The following is a 22,780-nucleotide window of genomic DNA, read 5'->3' as shown; positions in this document are numbered from 1 at the left end:
AGCAGCTATTTCTAAATCTGTACTTGACTTGCTTCTTTTTGCAATGTTTGTATCATCTGCAAACAAAACAAACTTAGCATCTGGCAAACTTAGCATACTGTTCATCACATCACATATGAGAATATGATACATCTAGGCTTCACATAGACTTAAGACATGTGAAATGGAAGTGCACTTTACACAGCAATAATGTTTATAACAGACTTATTTATCAGTAATGCCAACACAAAAATTACACAATACAGAATTAAGGCAAGATATGTAAGAGTTGACCTTAAGTGGCATTGTTCATTGAAGAGCTCTATAAAATAGGTACAGAATAGATGTCAATTCAAACGTCTGGTTACACAAACAATAAATTTTCCGATGACATACTTTATTGAACTGACAAGGCTACAATAGATAGGATAGGATGGGTAGCACCTTCACATTTTCATCAACCATGCAATGGTTTGTTACCTTGTAAGATGTACAAAAATAAGATTTTTACCTTTTCCTCTTCCACAGGACCCACAATCAATGTGTATAAAGAGAGAGATGGCACCTCCCTCCAATATTTCCACAAAGGCTTAATCAGTCTTATATCAAACAATTAAATATTATTTGTGGAGATAGGAAATCATGGGAACAACTGAAATAGCACATCACTTCACTGCAATTTGCATTTATTGTAACACTTGATAACAGACCAAGAAAACGTCATGTGTTACACTTGACAGATAATAGCAGTAGAACAATAATAAACACCTGATTCAGTTTTCTGTACTTTAGTTAAAGTTCAACAGGTGAACACAGTTTAAGTTCTCCCATAAACATAAATATGTGCATAAGCGCATTAAAGAATTGGTCATGAAATGGCCACTTATAACATCAAGGCAGGCACACTCCATTTAAAGGGAAAATAATTAGCAAGTTTCACATAGACTAGAACATTAAAGTGACTAACAAGAAGGTGAACCATCCACAACACCTTACAGTGACAGATAACCTCCAATAAGTTTCTTCCTTTACAATATGTCATTAAGTCAATAGTAATAAAAAAAATTAGATTCCACAGATTTTTATTGACAAATCTATACTCACTCTAAAAATGGCAACTTAATAGCTACCTAGAGTAACAAAATTAAGAACAGCTTGCTTATAGATTGACTAGAATAAAGGAATAAATAACACATACATGGCTTCTGACGGCCGACAAACTGTGTTGGGCTATTGAGTAGTGATTAATTTAAGCTAGCCACAACATACGCTAACCAGGTTAGCGGCCTATTTAAAGACAAGCATTGAGCAAGAACCCTGGTCATAAGATAAAGGAACCAGTAGTAATTTACAACTAACTACCTCATTGAAATCAACTGATGACAAGTTTACCATTACTAATGTGGCCTACGATGGACAGTCAATAGACTGAACTCTCAGCTGAAACCCAATTCTAATGCTGAGGGGTGAAACACCCAGCCCAAAGCATCTTTAGCGCAGACACCTAGTTTGAGAACAAAACAACCATGAAACAACAGGATAATATTGCAGTTTGCAGTACAAATGCCAGAGCCTAAATATAGCCTTAACCCAAGGCAGGACTAAAGCACACTAGTTTCTCTCTCAATTGTTGTTGTTGTTGTTGTCTTCAGTCCTGAGACTGGTTTGATGCAGCTCTCCATGCTACTCTATCCTCTGCAAGCTGCTTCATCTCCCAGTACCTACTGCAACCTACATCCTTCTGAATCTGCTTAGTGTACTCATCTCTCGGTCTCCCTCTACGATTTTTACCCTCTACGCTGCCCTCCAATGCTAAATTTGTGATCCCTTGATGCCTCAAAACATGTCCTACCAACCGATCCCTTCTTCTAGTCAAGTTGTGCCACAAATACTTCTCTTCTCCCCATTCCTATTCAATACCTCCTTATTAGTTACGTGATCTATCCACCTTATTTTCAGTATTCTTCTGTAGCACCACATTTCGAAAGCTTCTATTCTCTTCTTGTCCAAACTAGTTATCGTCCATGTTTCACTTCCATACATGGCTACACTCCAAACAAATACTTTCAGAAACGACTTCCTGATACATAAATCTATATTCGATGTTAACAAATTTCTCTTCTTCAGAAACGCTTTCCTTGCCATTGCCAGTCTACATTTTATATCCTCTCTACTTCGACCATCATCAGTTATTTTACTTCCTAAATAGGAAAACCCCTTTACTACTTTAAGTGTCTCATTTCCTAATCTAATTCCCTCAGCATCACCCGATTTAATTTGACTACATTCCATTATCCTCGTTTTGCTTTTGTTAATGTTCATCTTATATCCTCCTTTCAAGACACTGTCCATTCCGTTCAACTGCTCTTCCAAGTCCTTTGCCGTCTCTGACAGAATTACAATGTCATCGGCGAACCTCAAAGTTTTTACTTCGTCTCCATGAATTTTAATACCTACTCCAAATTTTTCTTTTGTTTCCTTTACTGCTTGCTCAATATACAGATTGAATAACATCGGGGAGAGGCTACAACCCTGTCTCACTCCTTTCGCAACCACTGCTTCCCTTTCATACCCCTCGACTCTTATTACTGCCATCTGGTTTCTGTACAAATTATAAATAGCCTTTCGCTCCCTGTATTTTACCCCTGCCACCTTTAGAATTTGAAAAAGAGTATTCCAGTCAACATTGTCGAAAGCTTTCTCTAAGTCTACAAATGCTAAAAACGTAGGTTTGCCTTTTCTTAATCTTTCTTCTAAGATAAGTTGTAAGGTCAGTATTGCCTCACGTGTTCCAACATTTCGACGGAATCCAAACTGATCCTCCCCGAGGTCTGCATCTACCAATTTTTCCATTCGTCTGTAAAGAATTCGCGTTAGTATTTTGCAGCCGTGGCTTATTAAACTGATAGTTCGGTAATTTTCACATCTGTCAGCACCTGCTTTCTTTGGGATTGGAATTATTATATTCTTCTTGAAGTCTGAGGGTATTTCGCCTGTCTCATACATCTTGCTCACCAGCTGGTAGAGTTTTGTCATGACTGGCTCTCCCAAGGCCGTCAGTGGTTCTAATGGAATGTTGTCTACTCCGGGGGCCTTGTTTCGACTCAGGTCTTTCAGTGCTCTGTCAAACTCTTCACGCAGTATTGTATCTCCCATTTCGTCTTCATCTACATCCTCTTCTATTTCCATAATATTGTCCTCAAGTACATCGCCCTTGTATAAGCCTTCTATATACTCCTTCCACCTTTCTGCCTTCCCTTCTTTGCTTAGAACTGGGCTGCCATCTGAGCTCTTGATATTCATACACGTGGTTCTCTTCTCTCCAAAGGTCTCTTTAATTTTCCTGTAGGCAGTATCTATCTTACCCCTAGTGAGATAAGCTTCTACATCCTTACATTTGTCCTCTAGCCATCCCTGTTTAGCCATTTTGCACTTCCTGTCGATCTCATTTTTGAGACGTTTGTATTCCTTTTTGCCTGCTTCATTTACTGCATTTTTATATTTTCTTCTTTCATCAATTAAATTCAATATTTCTTCTGTTACCCAAGGATTTCTAGCAGCCCTCGTCTTTGTACCTACTTTATCCTCTGCTGCCTTCACTACTATATCCCTCAGAGCTACCCATTCTTCTTCTACTGTATTTCTTTCCGCTATTCCTGTCAATTGTTCCCTTATGCTCTCTCTGAAACTCTGTACAACCTCTGGTTCTTTCAGTTTATCCAGGTCCCATCTCCTTAATTTCTCACATTTTTGCAGTTTCTTCAGTTTTAATCTACAGGTCATAACCAATGGATTGTGGTCAGAGTCCACATCTGCCCCTGGAAATGTCTTACAACTTAAAACCTGGTTCCTAAATCTCTGTCTTACCATTATATAATCTATCTGATACCTTTTAGTATCTCCAGGGTTCTTCCACATATACAACCTTCTTTCATGATTCTTAAACCAAGTGTTAGCTATGATTAAGTTGTGCTCTGTGCAAAATTCTACTAGGCGGCTTCCTCTTTCATTTCTTAGCCCCAATCCATATTCACCTACTATGTTTCCTTCTCTCCCTTTTCCTACACACGAATTCCAGTCACCCATTACTATTAAATTTTCGTCTCCCTTCACTATCTGAATAATTTCTTTTATTTCATCGTACATTTCTTCAATTTCTTCATCATCTGCAGAGCTAGTTGGCATATAAACTTGTACTACTGTAGTAGGTGTGGGCTTCGTATCTATCTTGGCCACAATAATGCGTTCACTATGCAGTTTGTAGTAGCTTACCCGCATTCCTATTTTCCTATTCATTATTAAACCTACTCCTGCATTACCCCCATTTGATTTTGTGTTTATAACCCTGTAGTCACCTGACCAGAAGTCTTGTTCCTCCTGCCACCGAACCTCACTAATTCCCACTATATCTAACTTTCTCTCAATTAAAGTTTCCAAAACAATCAAAACAAGCAGGATTCCCTTACATGGCAGACATGCCAACACTTCTGTTCATACCTGAGAATCAACTAGCGCAACATAAATCATGGACACATTTCAGATAATTTTTTATAACAACATACTTAAATACCTTTGTTTACCACAATCCTTAATTAGTTAACAGGCTAGGCTCTGTTATTGATGCCACACAAATGAGGTAGCAAGTTAAGGTCTACAATTCTACTTTGCTATTTAACATGCATCGTGATGAGGAAAGAAAGAATCCAGCTAATTAATTGAAAGTCACTACTTCGATTCAGTATTTGACGATGCACTTGAAGTCAACAGACAAAGGTGAGAGTCAAATATACACTCGCAAGCAACACGAGCATAAGGTGAGCATTAAATAGACTGCTCCTTGTTCAATTATTTACACACCGATTAAGTAAATAATTTTCGCTAAATTACTGCACATGCTGGAATTCCCAGCTGCTTGCAAATGATGCAAATAATGGTCAAAACGTCTTACTTTAAGTCTGATGACATCAGTAGGATAGGAATTTCAATGGACAACCAGGCCTCATCCATTTGGATCCACCATCAAAGAAACGGTGTGGCCTGCTGTACGCTCCCAGATGTCCACAATCAGAGTTCCTCCTCCTGACCGACGCTCTCCTGCAAACATGGCAGGCAGCTGGCTGCAGCAACGCCACAGCACTATCTGGTTAGGGCAAGAAAACAGCAGAACATGAAGCAGGAATTTCAAAAGGAACGCACTACAGGCAAGAAGGAAATGCAGAGAACCTACTGTGACATTTTGTCATGGTTCATAAAGTACTCATCACTGATCTTTGGAAGGCCTCCTTCTCATTTACTAGGTTGCATAGTGTCAGTTGTGTGTCAGAAACAAATTGTTCCTGTACTTAACTTTCTATTCCCTTACTTCAGCAAGCATTTTTTTTTAACTAAATTCAATAGTGTCAGCTGTGTGAACCATGCTGATGCCTAGATTGTCTTTAATCTAAAAACAAATCTTTTGTATATGTTACTTTGTACACTCGCGATATTTTACCCGACCCTTAAATTGTAACATGCAAAATAATACTAACACGCTTCAATCAGTGTTTCATGCACTACTTTGCAAAGGTAAAATGTCTTATCTGCGAACTGCAAGGTACTGATGGGATACCCCTGTGTGCTGAAACAGAAATCTTATCTAATATTAGTGCGTATCTGATTTTCGTCTTTCACACTAGAGTCATTACACTGAACACCTTGCATGTAATACAATAACACATGGCTCCATCGCACTGCTTTTCAGTTAAATATATAAAAAAACAAACAAACAAAAATTGAAAGACATGGAAATGGCAATGCACTTGCGTGAGCTGCATGATAATCCCACACTAGGGGAAACATCATTTCGTCAAATGCAAGCTGCTCCTCTCAGTCTTGCGCTGCACATCATGAAGACACACGGAACCCAGCCACACACACATGCAACCATCATATCATCTCTCCATATTCACACTAAGTGGCTCACAGTCCAGACACACTCAAAAATAACTATCTAAGCACAGAAACTACATATTAATTATTACAACAGAAAATCTATTCACAAAATTCAGCATGCTGTTAACAGACATCTACAATTTTCTGTGCCACCACTGTTGTGCAATATTCTATTGTGCCATGTACACTCTCAGACTGTGGGTGTTAAAAGCTCCAACCCCATGCTCGCCTTCATAAATTGAATAGGCATTGGGTGCTTCTACCTGCCGAACCAAGTATGGGCCCTCATACAGGTGAAAGAACTTTGCTATTCTTTTCTTTATGGTAACTGATGGCCTATGCATTCTTACGAGGATTTGGTCCCCTATCTCATAAGTTTTCATCTGTTTTCCCTGCTCTGTTTCGATTCTCTTCATCACCTTCTCCATCACGAACACTTGGACTCGATTCACACATTGCTGGTGTGTCTCCGCCTCTCCTTCCATCAGCAGTTTGACAAACCTGTCAGCAACAGACTTCTGCTGTTTCTAGAACTGTAGGTCTATTGGTCTGTATCCTCTACTGCAACGCGTGATTTTGTTGAAGTACCTCTCTATCAGAGATCACTTACATAAAATATGGGATGCCCCAGGACTCAGTGTTGGGCCCCCTTCTGTTCTTGATCTGTACTATAAATTTCAAAATTGTTCTGTATGCTGATGACATGTCCATTATGTTTAAAAAGGAATTGTGTAATGAATTAGAGGCTGAGTGTAATAATGTGAAAAAGAAATAGTTCAGTTTTTTAATGAAAGCCACTTAAATGTAAGCACAAAAAAAAAAAAACATGTTTGATGGAGTTTAATGAAAGAATTTTGAATAATGAAGTTAAATTATACATTGGCAATGAATTGGTAAAGATAGAGTCTAGTGTAAAATTCCTAACCCTAACAATCCAAAGCAACCTGAAATATAGGACACACATACTGATTCCCTAGCAACTAAGTTGTCAAAAAATATATTTGCAATCAGTACTATTAGCAAGTTCTGTAAAGACACTGTAGTCCTAAAGACTGCATTGAAATTTGATGGTCAACAACCAAAGCTAATCTAGATAAGCTACTCATTCTTCAAAAAAGGGGTGTGAGAATAATCTGTGGAGCAAAATATAGAGAATCTTGTCGCAATGTTTTTTAAAAAATAGGTGTGTTAACAGTTATAAACACATCCATTCTAAAAGTCATATTGCTTGTGAAAAGACTGCACTCAAACACACATTCAGATTTCCACCAGTACAATACTAGAAATAAAGAAAGATTTTACATTGGCAGCCACAGAACAGCACTGTACGAAAAGGGGCCTCAGAATGCAGGTATAAAATTAGCTAATGCACTGCCTAGTGCAGTCATGGCTCTTCCTACAATTAATCTGAAACATCAGCTTAATAAATTTTTAGTAAAACACCCTTTCTACACATTAGACGAGTACCATACTTATATGAAGAACAACAAATTCTTTGTGAAATTATGTAAATAGAAATCATTAAACATCTTATTGTAATTTTGTTGTAAATTAATGACATATTCATAAGAATGTGTCTTGTGTATTGTACGAATAACTGTAATCATTATTGTTTCTATGTACATGTGATAAAGTTATTATTATTATTATTATTATTATTATTATTATTGGCCGGCAGTGGTGGCTGAGTGGTTCTAGGCACTTCAGTGCAGAACCACGCAACTGCTACGATCGCAGGTTCGAATCCTGCCTCGGGTATGGATGTGTGTGATGTCCTTAGGTTGGTTAGGTTTAAGTAGTTCTAAGTTCTAGGGGACTGATGACCTCAGATGTTAAGTCCCAAACTGCTCAGAGCCATTTCAACCATTATTATTAGTATTGTCATTATCTTTGGTAGGCGCTGTACCCAGGCATTGTGTCTGTCAGGAACCAATATTCTAAAGAGCACTCCCAGCTACTGCATTTATTGTTCTGCAGGGTTAGATTGAGGGTTGCTAATTAAGGAGACTGTCACTTTGATCCCTTCCTTTTCTAATCCTGCCTTCCACCTCGGAGATGTGAAAATTGGGCATGGTCTGAGAGGACTCTTGGGCTTCCCACATGTGCGCACATAATCTTCCATCAAAATGTTTACACAGCTTTTCATTGTGGTGCAGTTTGTGGCATAAAGCCTGACATGTTTAGTAAATGCATCCACAACAACGAAAATAAACTGCTGCCCAAACTGTCCCTTCAGCAGAGGGCCATAATGATCAACGCACACAAGGTCATTTGGTGCTTCTGGTGTGATGGCATGCATTTCACATCACACAATCATGTTTGGATGTTTTACATGCTGGCACATGTCTCATTTTCTAACTACCTCTGTAATTTTGTATCTGAAATGGTTTGTTTCCACTCCTTGGTGATTGTCGCATACAAGTTTGTTGCCTCACAATGGCCAAGGTGCTGGTGATAGTGATCGATTAAGTCCTCTAAAGGGCATCAGGGAGCCAAACTTTTCACCTTCATTATTTCACGTTCCATCGGAAACATATCCTCCACTTTATCGTGCACTGTAGACCAGTATTTATAATTCGCACATCCTTTCCACCAGCGCCATACGTCAGAAAGTCCTTTACTATCCGGATTTCTTGCTGTTGGTCGGTCTTGTGCTGTGGCTAACTCTCTCCCATATTTGTTGGATGTGTGCCTGGTCCCATTGTTGTAACATTGCCATTATAACTCCATTATTTTCTTGCATGACATTTTCTTCGGCGTCGTCTTCATGCAAAGGATTTTGGCTTAACCAGTTGGCAAATTTGTTATGTTTACCCCAGCAATAAGCGATTTCGAATTCTTGAATCGCCAGGGCCCCTACACATCCCTCTGTTACTCGTTTATCTGACAGTTTTGATGAACATTAGAGTATGATGATCTGTATATAAACGACTTTTTCGGCCGAGCAGGTAAACCCTAAACTGTTTTGTGCATAGACTATTGCCAGCATTTCTAATTCTGTAATGAAATTCCATGTCTCAGCTTCCAGTAACTTCCGGCGACAGTGTGCATGTTCCCATCTTTTCTTCCTGTTGCAGACATCTCACAATACCTTTTGCACTTGTGTCTGTGAAGAGTTGGAAAGGTGCCGTGAAGTCAGGATGCGCCAAACAAATACTGTCACCAAACGCAATCTTAACCTTCTTGAACCCATTTTCCTCCTCGTTTCCCCAGCTCCACTTCTTGCCCTTCTTCAACAGCATGTATAGAGGATTCAACGTCTGCAAGAAATTGACAATGTGTTCCCCGTAAAATGAAATCAGACCAAAGAACTATCTTACTTTTGCAAATTTTGCGACCGTGGAGGGAACAACATTATCTTCTACTACTGGCAAGTGGTAATTAGTACTCCTGTGATGCACTTCACATTGCTTCTCTGTCACTCTGCAATCGCTCTCGCATTTTACATTCCACGTGAGTTTCTCTGTGGCTGTAGGGGCATCACCTTCAATCTTTTTCATTTTCTCAGCTCATTCATAGTCACGTCATTTGACTGTGGTCTCCCTCTGTATATTCTCTTCTTCCTTTTTTGGCGTGTCATCAGTAATCGCATGGCCAGCTTGGGGTATCACGGGAGTGCACTCATTTACGGCCTCTGGCCTTATAAACCCTGGTAGTATATGTTGAAGGTCTCTAACCTATGACCAGTCAGCTGTGTTTGTGGATTTCTCATCACGACTTGTGGACAGTTAACTGACTTCATCTGGAACACCTGGTCCCTCTAATAAATCATCTTTTAGCTCCCATGTCCCATCTATGAAAATTTCCTCATTCTCCCTACATTTTTCTAAATTAAGTGTGCCCTCTACACCCTATGTGATCGGATTTTCGAACAAACTGACCACAGTATTAGTGGTCCAATTCTTGATCACCTATCTTCTTGAGAGTACATCATTCCTGATTATAAAATCGATCGACAACCCACAGATGACAACTGCATTCACCTGGAAGGTACTTCTTCCGCTGCTTAACTACACCGAGACCTGTTTCCCTACATTCTATCTTTTTGCCTCAAAAGCGGGAGTTTGTGAGATTCCTTTTACAGATATCTCAGCTAATTTAGTACAACTTACCACCAGGTTTGAGTAAAAAGACATTGAAAGTGCTTTCATTTGTGACTCAGAATCGAGACAGGCTCTTTTTCTGGCAATGTCGTCTTGCCAGTACTGCACTTTGCATATGTGATGGCCCTTCTCTGCCGTGGCGTCCCCTGCAATATCTCATTTTCTCTGATCATTAATTTGCGAGTTCTCATGCTCATCTGCCTGAGGTGGGGTCAGAGGTGGTGAACCTGTATTATTCTCACGATCTGTCCCATAAACAGTTCTCATGGTGTCTTTGGTTTGGCACTTCATTCCTGCCTTGTTCTCCATGCTGTGGACCAAGACGTCTATCTCGTTCTCACCTATTCCACCTCTTCTCTCATTCGTCTGTAATTGCGCCAATTCAGTCTGTCATTGCAGTGCACAAACCCTGGCAGCGCCCCATTTCTGTCCTAATTGTGTGTCCATTTGCTGTCCTTTGCTTCTGCTGCTCTTCAATTCCGCCCAAGGACCTTTAAATACCTAGGAACTGTTCTCTTGACCATGCCCCTGGAGTGTACATTGTACATGAGCAGGAAACTGTGAGCGTATCGTGCTGCACCATACCTCCTCTGACATTTTGTCTTCTAGATATCCCACCAGAATGCAAAGTGAGCAGCATAGGTTGCCATGGATTGGCGTGACAGTGACGCACACTGTCCCTGATATATACTCACCTTTGCACTCGCCTGTGCCACCAGGTTCCAAGATGTTGCCAGAAACTTAGTGCAGAAATCCTTGTAACTATTTTTCTTGCAAATTGTGACATAAAACTAAGCAGCCTCCTCCTGATCGAGCACATGGCGCGCGAGTAGAGCTTTACATTCCGCCACTCCTTTTGCATGCAGATATGCGTCTAAATTCTTTAGGTATGCTTTCGGATGAGAGCTGCCGTTTGACCGAACTCGAGCAGTGGTGTGTCCACCCCAGGCATCAGTAGTACGGCTTGCAAATTCGTGGTGCGACCTGCGGTACAAGGTCATTACCTTGTCGCATTGCAGACACTTCTTGCTTGAGGACTGACACTCGTGTTTGTATTTCCTTGGATGATTTACTTTCCTTATCTAGGCACACAAAGATATCAGTCATCTTTGGGTTTACCCCCATTCGTTTTACACTCCTTCCTCACTTCACTTAGGTTGTTGATGACCTCCATCCGTGTCTTTTCAGTTTCGGTCACCAATTCGTGCCTAACTTCAGTGATCTGCCGATCAAGCTTTTGCTTGCAAATATTTAGCTCCATTTTGAGTCTTTCAAACCACATTTTATTCTGCTCCCTTATGGCTGTTAACTGTGATGTGTGGTTTTCTAGTATCACGATAATCCGATTTAGTGGACTCTGACTTTGCGTACCCGTCTTTCCATATTTATCGATGTCCCAGACCTATAAATTAGAACCACTCCACAGAATGAACAGAGACACTACAATGCTGATGACAACACTGGTAACAGCAAACAGAACAATGGAAATCGGGGAACAGAATATTCACAACAACAAACTTCACATTCTGAAATTACATAAAAAATTACTAGGAGGCTATGGGAACCAAAACTGACTACACTAGCTACCGCTATATCTAATTTATATGTTCATTTGCAACGTACTTAGCTCACACAAACATGCCATCCATGTGCCTGACATCTCACACAAATGCTGTTAACATATGCTAATAATGGAACTGGGATTCCTCCTGAATCGTGCCTTGAAACTTCGAAGTTCTCACACTAACAAGAACGTGAGAATGAAGTCAAATCCATGCCCCACGTATGGCGCCAAAATGTAGTGATCAACTCAGGAAATTATTTTGTGACATCAGATAAGAGTCGCCCCATGTTAGGCACCAAAACTGTAGTGAATTCGAGAAGTTAAATGAAATCTAACACAAAGGGTACAAAATTAAGGGGTTCATGTATGAATATAAAAGATTGCTTATATGTTCAAAACATTAAAAAAATGTATTTATTTTCATGCTGTTTACACAAAACAAAACAAAATTATAAATCTCAGGGCTGATTTGACTGGACATGGACACGACTCAGTTATTAAGGGAAGGAGGAGGGAATGAATCACCTCATCATTCTTGTTATCGTTCGTCGTATGCTGCTGTCGGTGCAGCGCGTTGCATCAGAACTGTGCTGCACGAGTTGGCTGCCCTCATTAGCAATCGCAGCTTTGTGGCAGGTCCCAGGTACGATCTCTGTGTTGTCTGCCAGTCATCAGTTGTGTGGCTGAAACTATGATATCATGGCGTCGGAATGCGGATGGTGGTGACGGGTGGAAGAGTGCCCATGTCCTCTCGCTTCTGTGGTGTCTCCACGACTCCCCTTTTTCGCTTCTCATCCCTCTCTCAGCTCAATTCCTCTTCAAAACATTATTCCTTTTGGCGTTGTCATTGGTGGATAAAAGTTTCAATGTAGCCCAACGACAGATCGCTGTTTCATCACCACGCCTCTCTGTGCAGGGTGGAAATTTTCTATCTGGCATGGACTGGTGTGTGCCTCATGAATTGGCATCTTTATCACAATTTCACATTCTTAAGATGTTTTCCTGAATTCCGAGGCTGTTGGGAGAGCAACTACACAACACTTCTTTATAACTACTCTCTGTGCGTGAGTTCTGGACAGACTCATGTTTGGGCTCCATCTCAAAATCTGCCAGCATCTGTTATTTCCAAGGAATGTCCTCACTGTCAAGGAAAGCATCATCTTTATAATGCTGGTTTCTTTCACATGCCACCCCACGCTTTTTGCACACTCTTTCCTGTGCCTGTGGGGTGCTGGAATTGTCGGCACATCCTTGTTTTCTAAGGCAGGTAGAATGACTGCTGCAATGCCAGAAGAACTCAGATGCTTTTGCGTGAACATTCTTGGCATTCCATCCTAATGGCTGCAGGTGTCCATCAGCTCTCAGCATTCTTATCGTTGTGAGATGAGCCCCTTGCATTGTATCCCTTCTTGAGCGAGGCAAGCACGTCAGCCTGGCTTCCAGCTGTGTGCTTGCAAATGACTGCACCCGGGGGCTCGTCCCAGGGAGTCTCGCCCCTTCCTCCTTCATGGTTGTTCGCAGCGACTTGTCAAAAGTGGCTGTGGTGTTACAATATGTTACAGTAACACTTTAAATAATGGTGTAATGGCTGTTCTCCTCAGCCTGACATTGCTCTATGTGGTTATCTTCAAACTGTTAAAGTCATGTCTGGAGTTAGTGGTCTGGATGTCTCTATCTGTATAAGATGTATGAATGTAGGGCTGGACCTCATCATTGCATCATTTTCAGTGCTGGTACATGTAGAAAGAACCACTTAACTACTCTGGTGTCCAAAATGAAAGCAATGTACCAAAATTTTGTAAAGTTGCATTTCTTTTGACACAAAACAGTATGATCAGGTGATAGTAAAGTAGAAGCAATATAAAGAATACAGAACATAAACAACTGCAACACACATAACAGCAAACAGGACTGTTCTTCATTTTTTCCAACTTACTGGATTTAGACACATTCTGAAAACCAATTAATTCACTCACTATGGGGTGTGGCCACCTGGGCAGAAATACAAGCTCGACAAATGACAGAGCATGCTGGGAAAGATGCCATCAGTCTCATTTTGAGGCAATAATTCCCATTCTTCATGCAGTGCTTCTTGCAATTCTTGGAGAGTGGTTGGTGGATGCTGACATGATGTGACCCATGTCGCCAGTGCATCCTAGACTTGCTGTATGGGATTCAAATTGGAAGAGGAGCAGGCCATGCCATGCATGCAGTATCTTTTGTTTCCATGGTAACATCAACGACTCATGCTTTATGTGGTCGAGCATAATTGTCTAGCAAAATGAAGTCTGGGCCCGCAGCATCTCACAACAGCCACATATGAGGTCGCAAGATCTCATCACGATACGTGACACAAGTTAAACCTTGGTGTTTTAAAAATACAATTTCATGAGGAAGTGTTTGAGTGATCAACATAATCCCTGCCGATACCATTAGGGATCATCCTTGATATCACTCTCTTTCGCTAATGGTTGGGTACTAAAATCGTGTTCCACATTCCTTCCAAATGTGGATCCATTGAGAATACTGTCCGGACCAAATCAGGACTCATATGTGAAAAGAACATTGGGCCACTGTAAGACCATCCAATTGGCATGTTGACAGCTTCACTCTAGATGTTCCCTTCTATGAAGATGTGCCAGGAGACACACATACAGCAGGTCTCCGACAATAAAGGCCACTCTGCCAGAGCCTTCTGTATACTGTTTACCTCACTGCAACATGTCCAGTAGGTGCTGCAAGGTCGAATACCAGTTGCCGTGCAGTACTAAGGTGGTACGACATGCCTTTGCAGCCTAATAATGGTTCTCTCTTTCTGATATTATATGTGGTCAGCCCCGCCCTGGTCTCTGGGAAACAGTTTTGATCTCTATAAACTGTCACCACATCTGAAAAGCAACATTGATTTACATTAAGCCATCAGGCCACATCAGCCTGTGACTGCCCTGAGACAGGTAGGAGACAGTTCCACTTTCCAAGACATCCTTTAGCAGAACACAGCAGTGTGAATGAAATCTCAGTGCATCATTAAATGACATTGCTGCTGAATAGAGAGATGATGCACCATTGCTGAAAACTATAGAAACCTTGAAGGAGGAGGAGGAAGAGGATCCATTCAAAGGAGAATTCCAGTTAATAAATGGGACATTATATAAGTTGAACTATGATCCAATTGGACAGGAATGGTTGCTCAACATCTGAGCTCATCTGTGGCCAGCTATTCTGAAATATTTCCATGATACTTCAACATCTGATCATTGGAGACTCGTGAAGACTCTAGACATAATCAGTCCAAGTCTCTACCTAGTCATTAGAAAGTATTTGAGCCACTATAAGGAATGCCAATGGCAGAAACACATGCTGCAGTTACCTCTGGGACACCTGGTACCAATTCTGCCTGCAGCAGTGCCATTCCACCATATTGGAATCGACCTCTTGGGGAGATTCCTGAAGTCAACAAATGGGAATCGATGGATAATAAGTAGCACTGACTACCTCACTTACTCTGCTGTCAACAAAGCTGTGCCATTTGCTGGTACTCTGGAAATTCAGAGTTCTTGTAGAATACATAATTTTGAAGCACAGAGCATCCTGTGAGCATCTTTGAGCATGGATAATTTTTGCAGACAAGAACAGCATCAGAGGTAACTTTATGTTGTAATATCACTCACAAAATGACAGTTGCTTTCTACCCACAGGTGAACAGCCTCACAGGATTCTGTAATAAGATGTTTGCAGATATGCTGTTGATGTACTTGATGTTGAACAGAGAGATTTAGATACAGTATTGCCCAACATGGTATTTGCATACAACACAGAAAAGCAAGACACTATAGGCTTAACACAATTTCCTGCTTCGTGGCTGCAAGGCTGAAAGGACTGTGAATTCACTGTTTCCATTTCAATTGGATGACATTCAGGAAGACTGTGTGAACATCTCATTGCCAGGACCAAAGAAGCTGGCTCCCATATAAACCCTGGAAGTGTAGGTGAAAGATCAAGATCACAATTTCCAAGCACCAGCCAATGAAATACAGCTTATGAGACATGGTAAGGATTTTTACAGCTGTGTGGAAAATGTGACTATTAGAGAAGTTACTGAAGTGCTGCCTTGTTCTATATTGTCTTCTTCATCACTTGTCAGACATCACATAGTAAGTCAAGGATATGACCTTTCATCAAGAAGAGAAAAGCACAGAAGTGTTATCATTGTCATTCATGTTAAGCTCTACTGCTGTCCTGAGGCACAGATCAATGATGGGGACTTCTTGTTCAAGGAAATTGAAGAATCACTCAACAACTGCAAAACTGCAATGGGAGGGGCTACTTTCACTCTTCATCATTGTGAAGAGGTTGTGACTACATGGCCAGAATGTGAAGATCCATCTTTGCTGCCCTACAGGGAACCACTGAGAAGATCCAGATTTTAGGTGCTGCAGTCGGCTCCAATGAGAATTCCTGGAAAACTGGGTCACTGTTTCTCCAGGACAGAAAGCAATACCACAATCTGAAGTGATTGTAGTGTGACATAGTGATTGCATCATTGGCTGGTAGGCTGCAGGCTGTCAATTCAAACCTGACCCTAGAAATTATTTTTTTTTTGTACTTATTGTTTCTGGAGAGTTTCCAACATATCTTCTATTTGTAATGATTATATATTCTGGAGTATTCGATATTTGTATAAAGAGCAGTGCTCTGTACCCAGGTGTTATTTCTGTTGTGGCTGTATAAATGATATTCATAATAAACACGCTTTCAGTGATAAGTGCTGTATTTCATTGATGACCTACCTTTCAGATTGAGACTTGAGTGTGGTTATGACATTATTGTATGAATAATGTCAGCTCACAAGAGTATAACAAACCCTTAATGTAGCTGAACCTAAAACAAAGAAGGTATCATGATAGCAGTCTCTTTATAAGTATAACAAAAAACTTCTCTAAGGCCTTTCCACAACCAGTAACAGTGAGACTGAGCAAGGTTAGGTAAGGTCTCTTTGCCAACAATGATGCATCTGTAATTACCTGTGATATATAGTATGCAACTACCCACACTTTCAGGTACAACAAGGACACAACTAAACCGACACAACTTGGTAAGCCACAAAGTCTATAACATGTATCAAGATCATTAATTGCTTGAAGGTTTCCTTGAGCTATCTTGTGTACAACACACACATCACTAAATCATAGCCACATTCATCCACCTCAGGCATCACCTTCCCAGGAACCAGCAAAATACTGTTTGGCCCACTCTTCCGGCATTTGGCACTGCTCTCTGTGTCAACAGCCACCAGCCATGCAGCTCTGCAGGCATATGTTTCCATTGCTCCCCAACAGACTCCAGCTCCCTGTATGACAGCTGTCGCCCTGTCCTCAAAGTGTGCAGGATCACTACCACAAGCTGCCAGCTGACTGTGACTTTTCTCTCCACATGCATGCTCCTAGACCTGGCAGCTCTCCTGCTTGCCAATGAGTCAGGAACCAAGCACTCCAGAACAGGCATGTTGAACTCTGTTTCGTCCATGCACCTGGTGCTACACATGTTGTGTTGGCATTCTGCTGCTGCCAACAGCTCTAGTGCTGGCCCCAAGTTCTGGTTTTGTCTGCTGTCACATGCAAGTGTCTTTTCTGCTGTTATATTTGCTCACTTGCCAACTTACCTTGCTGCTGCTCTCAGCTGCTTTGATACCATGTATAACATCTGGCATGGTGGAAAGATGCCACCAGCTTTGGTGTCAACTACTGAATGGGGCAGAAATAAACACTATGTTTCATGTATTGTATGATCATTAATGTCTACTTCTGGTGCTAACAGACCATTAATACTGGACTTAAATTGTGTAATATGAGTCTTTGGGAGCTTGAAACCTAAACTGTCAGCTGTGAACCACTTGCAGGCATCTTCAACTATCATCAGAGCTGTATTTTGATTCATACACTTATGTTATCAAACACTACTGTTTTTGAACTGCTTTTTAAGGTCATATGAAGGTCATTTATGTAGATTAGAACAAGGGTGGGGACCAGAACCAATTCTTGGGACACTTCACATGTTCAGTTTTTCCATTGTAAGCTTAGTTTCATGCCTGAGAGACCTTCTGTTAATAAGATATTCTGCTTTCTGTAGTGAAGGTGAGATTCCATTCCTTCAAAATGCATGCCACAACATTTTAACTTGCTAAGTAGAATTTTGATACCTACATAATCGAAGACTTTAGCAAAGTCACAGAATATATCAACTGGATAATTTTTCTTGTCTAACTCTGCTAACACTTCATTTGTGGGTTCTGGTATTGCATTCTTTGTGGAGAATCCTTTATGAAAATCAAACTGAGGGGCAGCTAACAAGATATTTGCTGTTAAATGAGTCAGTAGTCTGTTATGGGCCACTTTCTCAAACAATTTTTAGGCTAGTAGGAGTGATGTAGATCTATAATTAGAGGTAGTTTCCTTGTTTCCAGTTTCATCAATGGGTATGTCGGAAAATACACCATTAGTCATTGATTGATTTCAAAGCTGGTCCAAGATGATTCTATCAAGTCCATACCAGATTTTAATATTCTGCAGGAAACACCATCATAACCAGCAGCACTACCATTTTTTATTGAACTGATGAATTCTGCGATCTGTTTAGAGATTGCATTTTTGAGGATAATGTCCATTAGTGGTGCATGCAGCGTCTGTAGAAGTAAGTATAATGTGTATGTATTTGGTTGTTTATTTCTGGGCACAGTGTTTGCTGCCACTGTGAGTAAGTAATTACTGAATTTTGTGTTGTGGCCAGTGATTTGATTGTGTCACCATTTCTGCTATAGTTTTTTAGGGGTTCTATTTCATTTGGATAGCTGTTTTTATTTGTTTCTTCTTTAGTAATGTTCCATATGGTTGTTCCTTTGTTCTTTGGTTATTTTATTTATTGAGCTCCTTTTCAGAATTATGTAGAGCTCTCTCCTTTTAGCACAAAATACCTTAAATCCAGGAGTTACCCACCCTGTATCCTTACTTCTATTCAACTGTGCCCTTATTTGTTTTAGGGGAAAACAAAACTCAAATTGCTGTAGGAATGTGTTTAAGAAATAGTTAAATATTCCATCAACATTGTTTTATAAACTTCTCCCCAGTGTTCCTTCTATCATTTTTCATGAAATACTATGATTAAGTCATTGTTTATGATTCTCTGATACAATATTTTTCTTCTATGATTTGTACATAAACGGTAACTAAATTTTATTGTTAATATTTGACCATTGTAGTCAGATAAAGTATTGACTATTGATTTTAGAGCTTAATTTATAGCTGTGAAATTTAAAATTTTCCTGGTGAATTGACTGTTCAAACAAATTTTGGGCTTGCAGTCAGTCATTCAATACTTTGCACGATATTTCAACTGGGCCCCTGCCAGTCATCTTCAGGTGAGCCATCACAAACTGTTGAAAACGTCCTCCATTCTGCAGTATATAGCGTACTGTAACTATTCTGCGCATGCATCGAAAACTTGATAGTTGAACCACACTGCCCGCCGGCAGCACCCTTGCTGATGGAATAGTGGAACTCAGTCGCTCTCTGTGTTGCTGTTTGCCACAGCCGTTGACGCACTCTGTCGTGTTCGATTTGAGCAAATCATGGAGATGATGGGATTCCATGCACTGTCCAGCTGGTAGCCACTGTCATAGTTTAACAGATTTTCTGCCAGTCCTATTTCTACGCAAAGACATTGCTGTGGACAAAATCGTTGTTTTCTCATACTCCATTGAATGTCCAATAGAAATACAATGTTCAGCAATAGTGGACTTGCTTGGCTGCAAAAGGCGGGTGTAACGTTGATGTTCAGTGCAGCGTTCTTTCACGGTGCGTGTGGTTTGACCTATGTAAGCCATACCACCTTGGCACGGTATCTTGTAAATTCCAGCCTTTCGTAGTAACAGATTGTCCTTAACTGATCCCATAAGGTCCGCAATCTTGGATGGTAGGCGGAAAACGACTTTTACCTGAAATTTTTGGAGGATTCTTGCTATTTTAAACGAAGTGTTGCAAATGAAAGGAAGAAAAGCTAAAGATTGTCTGCCATGTTCTCCTCTTTATTCACTGCCTGCTTCTTAGTTTTAACCGTTGGTGCCCTGTTAATCTGCCAGATGGAATACCCATTTTCGCTGAATACTGTCTTTAGATGGGCGAGTTCTTGAGGTAAGCTATCCAGATCTGAGACAGTATGAGCTCTGTGAACAAGTCTTCTAAGCAAACTCATGGTTTGTGATGGGTGATGGCAACTCAATGCTTGCAGGTACAAATCAGTATGAGTGTGTTTCCGGTTAACTGAATGCCCTGGAGAACCATCATTCTTCCTTCGAACCAGGACATCCAAGAAAGGCAAACAACCATCTTTCTCTATTTCCATGGTGAACCGGATGTTGCTATGAATGGAGTTGAGGAGATGCAGAAACTGAGCTTTGCTGTTCGCTCTCAGGATCAGAATGGTGTAGACAGGTTTCATCAGCAATGATTACATTCTAAAGAAACTCCAGATCTTCCTCTAACATCAACTTTAACTGCATGCAGACCTGCACGTGAATGTCTTTTTGTTCGGGAATCAACAGTCTTGGAACCCATTGCGCAGAAACACATGTCGTATAATTTTTCTGTCACCAATGTGTGGGTGGCACCCAATGAAATGTTAAGTATTCCAGAAAGTGATCTTAAGGTAATTCATTGATCCTCTCTCGTAATAACAGTAGCAGTGTTGATGCTTTCTTCTGTAAGAGCAGTAACTGGTGCACTGGGTCCACCTTTCCTTGAAATTGATTGTCTCCCTTCTTTAACCTTTTTAAACCACCTTTGAGCTGTGCTGTAGGGAAGAAATGTCTTTCCATAGTTCTCCTGTAACATTGTATAGGCCTCAGCTGAGGATTTGTTGAGACAAAAGCAGAATTTCAGAGCTGCATATTGTTCTTCACATGTTACCTCCATTGCAGCAATAGGTGATACTGAACATGTCTAACCTTGCCTGCCTCTCACATGCGGGAACCAGGAGTTCCAACAATGAAACTACTACAGTGTGTCTGTTGCACATTAAGCTAACAGAACATTGTAAGATTAAATTTTAGCCTGAGAAATTATGACCATAAAAAATTATGATAATTCTTTATTGAACAGTCCTCTTATATTAAAAGTGGTGCAGTTAAGAAAATGAATGCAAAACTCAAACAAGTCTATGAAACTGACATTAAAATAGCCAAGTGCGAAGCATATGGAAGCTACATTTTGAAATCTATTAATAGTCATAAAGCTGCATGGAATGTCATCAAAAGTGAAATAAACCGATGCAAAAGGACAGTACCATTCCCATAGATTGTAACATATTAAGTGAATACTCTATAAACTGTGCAGGCTGTCATTATTCAAGCTGCAATGATGACTTAGTTGTGACATACTTCTACCCCAAGTAAAAAAAATATAGCTACTTTTTTATGGTCTGACATTACTCTCCATAATAATAGCAAAGCAATTGACAAGCTTGTAAAGTGCAAAACAGGGGACTATTATGGAGTGAGTGTATTGGGAATTGTAAAACAGATGACTGTTACAGAATGAGTAACTTTGTCACAAAGAACATAGGAAATGAATTTAAATGCCATTACTTTATTAAGTCAACAGAATTGTGGTAGATGCTATTTTACCTGAAGCTCTTAAAATATCTGTTACCTTCCCAATGTTTAAGAAAGGAAAAAGACACTTCTGTAATAATTATAGACCAATATCAGTCTAGTAATTATAAACCTATCTCAGTTGTTCCAATAGCATCAAAAATAATAGAAAGCTGTACATATACACAAGCATGTGACTACACTGGTATTCAAAATTAAAGCAATAAACCACTGTTTCCCTGTGCTGTGTCTAATTCATGATACAATCATACAAACAGTCAACATATGTCTGTACGATCATGTCCTGCATGGGAGGTGGCATTCTGGTCAACAGACAACCATGCCAATAATGACATCAGGCCACCTATCAAATGGGGCAGTGTTTGTCAGGTAGTCCCACATCCACAATTGCTGTGTACACCATCACAGTTGGTGCAGTATACAGAGAAGATGCATACCGGGCTCTCTGTGGTGGAGAGCCATGGGAAGAATGGAAGCAAGATGTCCCAGACTGATGTGGCCTGATGGCTTAATAAGAATCATTGTTGTTTTTCAGATGTGGCGACAGTTTGTAGAGACTGAAACTGTATCCCGTAGACTAGGGTGCGGCAAACTGTATACAACATCAGAAAAAGAGAACCACTATTTGTCTGTAAAGGCACGGCGGTGCCACCTTGGTACTGAACGGCAACTGGCATTCGACCTTGCAACATTCACTGGACATGTTGTAGTGAGGCAAACAGTATACAGAAGGCTCTGGCAGAGTGGACTTTATTGTTGGAGACCTGCTGTATGTGTATCTCTTGACACATCTTCATAGAATAGAACATCTAGAGTGAAGCTATCAACATGCTAATTGGATGGTCTAACAGTGGCCCAATGTTCTTTTCACATACGAGTCCTGATTTGGTCTGGGCAGTGATTCTCAATGGATTCGCATCTGATTTTGGGACTAACCATTGGGGAAAGAGACTGAGATCAAGGATGATCCCTAATGGTGTGGGCAGGGATTATATTGGCCATTCAAACATCTCTTCATGAAAGTGTACTGTTAAACTGGCAAGTTTTAACTGCTTACAGGTATCATGATGAGATCTTTGAACCACAAGTGCAGTTGTTGCAAGGTGCTGTGGGCCCAGACTTCCTATAGCTGGACAATAATACTCAACTTCATAGAGCACACATGGTTGATGTTTTCTTGGAAATGGAAAATATTGCATGCATGGCATGGCCTGCTCACTCTCCAGATTTGAATCTCATAGATCACATATGGGATGCACTAGGAACATGGGTTGCATTATGTCAGCATCCACCAACCACTCTCCAAGATGTGCAAGCAGTGCTGCAGAAAGAAAGGGCATTATTGCATTGTAACATGAGATTGGAGACATCATTCATAGCATGCCCCCTCATTTGTTAGGCCTGTGTTGCTGCCAGAGGTGCACACACCCCATACTGAGTGTATTAACCAGCTGTCAGAGTGTGTCTGTAAATCTGTTAAATTGGAAGAAATGAAGAATATTTTTGTCTACTGTTATGCATGTTGCAGTTGTTTATATT

General features: G+C 40.5%; 1 protein-coding gene across 1 annotated transcript; it reads right to left on the bottom strand.

Moving 5' to 3' along the window:
* Positions 1–7,873: 7,873 nt before the first annotated feature.
* On the bottom strand, positions 7,874–8,209 carry LOC126267801 (uncharacterized). Its single transcript, XM_049973106.1, has one exon. It carries the CDS (start codon positions 8,207–8,209, stop codon positions 7,874–7,876), a length of 336 nt encoding a protein of 111 aa, XP_049829063.1.
* Positions 8,210–22,780: the final 14,571 nt, after the last annotated feature.

This window comes from Schistocerca gregaria, chromosome 4 (assembly GCF_023897955.1).
Source record: "Schistocerca gregaria isolate iqSchGreg1 chromosome 4, iqSchGreg1.2, whole genome shotgun sequence".
Classification (NCBI taxonomy): domain Eukaryota; kingdom Metazoa; phylum Arthropoda; class Insecta; order Orthoptera; family Acrididae; genus Schistocerca; species Schistocerca gregaria.
The sequence above is the reverse complement of the archived record's forward strand: the minus strand, read 5'-3'. Positions and strand labels throughout refer to the sequence as shown.

Excerpts from the sequence above, each read along its gene's own strand:
- LOC126267801 (XM_049973106.1), bottom strand. The coding sequence starts at position 8,209 with ATGCATGCCATCACACCAGAAGCACCAAATGACCTTGTGTGCGTTGAT.